General features: G+C 38.3%; 1 protein-coding gene across 1 annotated transcript in view; it reads right to left on the reverse strand.

The window, feature by feature from the left end:
• The window catches only part of LRRC49 (leucine rich repeat containing 49), a 328,583-nt gene extending 324,210 nt beyond the window's left edge, over positions 1-4,373 (reverse strand). Inside the window, exons 1-3 of the mRNA XM_042783131.1 lie at positions 4,326-4,373; positions 3,423-3,479; positions 1,373-1,457 (exon numbers count right to left, since the gene is read on the reverse strand). Coding sequence (XP_042639065.1) covers positions 1,373-1,457; positions 3,423-3,479; positions 4,326-4,373 — 190 coding nt within the window. The remainder of the gene's footprint in view (positions 1-1,372; positions 1,458-3,422; positions 3,480-4,325) is intronic.
• Between the last annotated feature and the right edge of the window lie 1,028 nt (positions 4,374-5,401).

Raw genomic sequence — 5,401 nt, forward strand, 5'->3', positions numbered from 1 at the left:
AGGGTTGCACAGTCAATTATTGTAATTCCCGTCAATGAGTTACACATTTATAAAAAGTTGAATTGGCAAAAATTGTGTGATAGATGTAATGACAGCAATGACAATAATAATTTATAGCTGCTGGGGCAACTTATGTAAAACCAAATCCCTCAGGGAATTTGGTTCCTTAATTTAGAAGTTTAGGGTCATAATTTCACGGGACATACCAGTCAATTGGTCTAATAATGTGTTCACTGCTTCTGTTCTACCTCTTAGTTCGATGCATAGTTCTTGGGGTCTTAAAAGTTTGAAAGCAGCCATCCAAGGCACAACAATTATTTTTTATTCATCTGGAGCAACAGAAGTAGGAGAGTCAGGAATAGAAGGAGGATATGGCATGTGTGACTAATTGCCTCCATGAACAGCCGCCTCCTCTGCCATGAGACCAGAAGAACTGGATGGTGCCTGGATACCATTACTGAAAATTTTGATGAATCTTGATCAAAAGGGAAAAATTACAGACCAGAATTTCAAATTACCATGGACTCCAGACTTTCTAGAACCATTGAGCCTAGATGAACCCCTGAAAATATTGCTGGATAAACCCTTGAAAATATTTAAATATTTAAAAAAAGAAAGAAAGAAAGAAACACTTGAGACATTATTAAAAACACACATTGCCAAGTCCCACCCAATATGTACAAAATCAGAATGGGGAAAGGAGAACAGGAGTATTAAGAATCTATATTTATAGCAAGATTGCAGATGCTGTACATTAAAGTTTAAGACCTTTTTCTATAAACCCACTGCCATTGAGTCGGTTCCGACTCACAGTGACCCCCACTGGGTTTCCGAGGCAATAAATCTTTATGGAAGTAGATTACCCAATCTTCCTTCCATAGAGTGGCTGGTAGGTTTGAATCTCCAACCTTCTGATTAGCAGTCAAATGCCTTAGGCACTGTGCCACCAGAGCTCCTTTTTATATAAAGTATTTATAATTATTTGCCAGAGTATGAGAAAGAGATTGCTTCTTCTCTACTCCTGACTTTTCTTTTCATTTTTTACTTATTTCCTAAAGATCTGTGTTCCCATAGTCTTACCCTTCACTAATTAGCCATTTTTCTTACATCTAATACAATGTTTGAAGCATTTTTTTCCCATTCTCTAATTATAGCCCACCCAAAACTAAAGTAACAATAGCTTTTTCTGATTGGAAATAATCTACTATGCTATATATATAAACCAGTTCTAATTTAAACAATAGGTCATATATCCCCAAATCAATTTGGCAACCAATTAACCATTTCATTAACTCAGATTTATTTGGATCTAGTGACTCAACATTAGTAAATAATTATTTTAAAATATCTGATCTGTACCCATTGACAGTACCTTGCCTACTTGAGTAGTTTCTTTCAAGGTCATGTTGTAAGAGTCGACCAGGAAATGATGTTTCTTTATTTAGCTTGAATTCAACCTAAAAAAAAAAAAACATTATTTAAGAAAAAAATATTTGGAGAAAAATTTAACAATAAGTAATGAAGATAATGACAAAATAACATAAAATAACTAATACATGCTACAATATGAATCTCAAAAACGTTCTGCAAAGTGAAAGAAGCCAGACACAAAAGGCCACATACTGTAATGATTCCATTTATAGGAAATGTCCAGAATAGGCAAATTCATAGAGACAAAAAGCAGATTTCTGGTTGCCAGGAACTGGGGGAAACAGGAAAATGGGGAGTGACTACTTAATGGGTACGGGGATTCTGTTTAGAGTGATGAAAAAGTGTTCTAGAAGTAGATAGTGGTTATGGATGCAAAACATGGTGAATATACTTAATGACACTGAATTGTACACTTTAAAGTGGCTAAAATGGTAAGTTTAGTTATGTGTATCTTATTATACACAAAACAAAATTAGAGTCAATTTTGTAACATTAGATGAAAGCATGCTCCAATCTGAGGTACCTCCCATCCCCCACTCCCTCACCCCAATTACAATGATTAAAAGTCATTTTCTCAAAAAAAAAAAAATATATATATATATATATACATATATATAATAAAAACTAAATGCTGCTGAAAAATCACTCTGTTTTGATCATTGGAATTCCTTTAAATGTCCAATTATAGCAACAAATTATATATTTAAATTTTCTAAAAAGGGTTTCTACTAAATTTATTTTAAGTAATTATCTGGTAGGAAGAGTGAAAAACAAAACCAAAAGAGGTGCTTATGATTTAAACATACACACATGTACACACACCCTAAATATCTATTTTAAAACAATTTTCATGTTCCTGCTTCATACAAACATTATAATAGTATTAGTGTTATAGCCTTATGTATATAATCTAAAGGTATTTTCTGAGAACATATGTATACACAGGAGAAAATAAAAAGTTTGGAAAAAATGTGGATGAGGCACATAGTTGCTAGAAACACACTGTAGTGGAGGAGTAGAATTTGTCCACGAAATCAATTAGCAAAGCTTTAGGATAAATCCATTAAGTCCAGTTATAATAAAGAATATTTCAATTACCCTAGCTAATTTCTGTTTATTTAAGATGATCAAATGGGCTTATTTTCCAAATTTCTGACATTTTCATACACACATACGATATAATCAACTGCTACCCTCTTGATTAATAATGTCCTTCTATCCAGCCTCCTCATGCCCTTCCTTACTCAAATCATGCTGCTATCTGTAAACTTCACTTGAGAGTTTCTCCAGTGACATCTATGTAACCACTTTTTAGTTTTAGGTAACAACTAAATTGTGATAGTTGGTGGTGTCCAAATTTGGTTAAAGGAAGAAAAATCACATTATGTCTTGAGACACAGTTGTTTAAGAAGTGTGTTTGAGTGCTAAGGTGAAACAGAAGAGGAAGAAAAGACTGTATTTCAAATCTCAAAAGACAAATCAAAGGCCAGAAATTCTGGAAATTCCAGGGATATTATGGGTAAATTGGGAAAGAAAATCTCATGTTCACATTTTCACTTCTAACTAACATTAAGCCTTACCTATTTTTTATCCCGATTCTAAATGGAATGTGTACATATGTTCCCCAAATGACCACATTTTCTTCATTCTAAGATGCCATCAGTAGCAAGGCACATTATCATTGTACACACTGCTAAGAAAAAAATTATCCCAATTAAACTATGATGCACTATCAATTTTAAGGGTCTCAATTTAAAAATTGTTTCAATGTCAATAAACTTACCTTTTGGAATTGATAAAGTAAAATTAAGTTTTTTAAAAAGGGTTAATTTTGGCTTTATGTAGGCAGAAAATATGAATTAGCTTTACATTGGAAGGCAGAAAAAATACAGTTAAAATTTCTAGTTTAAACTCTACTCTTTAAAACATGCTATTTGTGTATTTAGAAGACAATTTATCTTCAATTTAAATAAAAGTCTGCTAAGTCTTACTTTGTTTTTTTCAGGAAGTGATGATGTCTGAATAACCAGATGAAGTCCACAATTCACCTGAAATTTAGAAATGAAACCATAAAATTTTATTCTTAATTTAAATACATACTACAAAGAAGCCCTGTTGGCACAGTGGTTAAAGTGCCTGCTGATAATGGAGAGGTCAGCGGTTGGCTCTGTATAAGAAAGATGTGATAGTCTGCTTCCATAAAAATTACAGCCTTGGAAGCCCTATGGAACAATTCTACTCAGTCCTATAGGGTCACTATGAGTCAAAACGACTTGACAGCAGTGGGTTTTATACATACACATATATACATGCACACACCCCCCCATAAAATGGTACAGATACAACAAAAAAATTAAACAGATATTTGCTTTTTGTTTGTTTCTGGCAAATGAACATGTTTTTGCTAAAAATAGTAAAATCACAACTAAGAATTAAAAGGTTTCACTTTGGTTAATTTTCCAAAATGTCGGCAGCAATTTTACCTTCTACTACCTCAGGCTTTCCACACTTGCCATCTCAGGTCTAAATAAATACCTCAATGGAACAGATGGAGGAGGTGGTCGTGGTTATTAATGATAAATTATTTTCCCAATTAAAAAAAAAAAAAAAAAAGGAATTGACAGATTAAAGGGTTTAAATGAACCTAAGCCTTTCGCAGAAGACCAGCTCCACCTTCTGGGGGGCCCAGATCCTAGATAAGACTTTGGATACCCATCATACAATACCCTCCTAGTGCCTTGGGCCAGTCCAGGAACCTCAAGCCTCGGTCAGACAATAGCTTGAGTAGGTGCAGGGGTCCACGTCCCAATAACACAGTTCATCATCTAGACAAAGACGCCCCTCAGGGAGGACAATACAAATGGGAGAAAAGAGAAAGTGGAGGCCCAACCTACGTTGTTCGCAGCTCGGCCAGAAACAGAGCGGTATTTCCCAGGAATCATGGCAGGAGACAGTTCAGAATCTGTTAGATCTGTCTTCGAGGTGACGCTACAGCAGAGGCTCAGAGACCGAAAGGGGTCATCTCCCAGGCAACCCGTTCCAGTGTTACCATGGAAACTGCCATTTCCGGTCTGGTCCTCTTCCCAAATCAACTGGCCAGTGCAGTCGTTGTAGCCTCTAGTTGTACTTGTGAGGGCCCAGTGCATGAGCACTTCCTTGTTCTATTGTCCTAGGCTCATAAGAACAGAGCGAGAATATTGGGAAGAATATAAAATAGGGAAGAGGCTGGACACATCGGTAGCTATGACAACCACCACTTCCGGTCCGTTCGTCTTTATGGCCCACCTCTGCGCGGCCCGCGCGAAATTTGTATCCCGCTATTTCTGGCCACTTGCTTTCGGGGAAGCATTGACGGGTGTAAGGGAAGCAAGGTAGTAGAAAACTGGGTACATTCCCATTCGGTACCCAGTTCAGAACTTCCAGTGACCGAAGTTAAGCGCCCGAAGATGAGTCGACAGGTTAAGGAGTACCCGCCGTGACCAAGCTGCAGCGAGGAGCCTGCTCGCGCGCGGAGGGCCAGGAAACCACAGCTCCTCGGTACCAGATGCTGCAGCTGTGCTGACCGGCTGCGTGGCTGCCCACTGCGGCAACACGACTAAGTCTGGGAAGTCACAGTTTCGCTTCCCTGAAGACCTGGCTGTGCAGGGCCGCCGCTCCGGTTGGTGGGGTGGCAATGATTGCTCTATTATCTACTCTGATCACTCCGCCCCGGCTTGTTTTGACCTCTCGTCTGTTGTCCAGAAAAACCTACCCTTCGCCCAGTGCCTGAGGTTCTTGGCGGATGCCGTGCCCACCTTGCATCAGGTGCCCGCCCTAGCACCTAAAGGGAAAGAAGAGGCAGACCAAGCGGTCAGCCTGGAAAAGGGAAGAAAACCTCAGGCAACCAGGCATTCTGAGGCTACCCAGGGTCCATCCTCCTGTACTATCCTCCTCCAGGCCAGGAGGAGGGCTGCGGCTTAACAGGTAAAGA

The sequence above is a fragment of the Orycteropus afer genome, unplaced genomic scaffold, assembly GCF_000298275.1.
Source record: "Orycteropus afer afer isolate SDZICR_OR568_19922 unplaced genomic scaffold, OryAfe1.0 scaffold00015, whole genome shotgun sequence".
Classification (NCBI taxonomy): Eukaryota; Metazoa; Chordata; class Mammalia; order Tubulidentata; family Orycteropodidae; genus Orycteropus; species Orycteropus afer.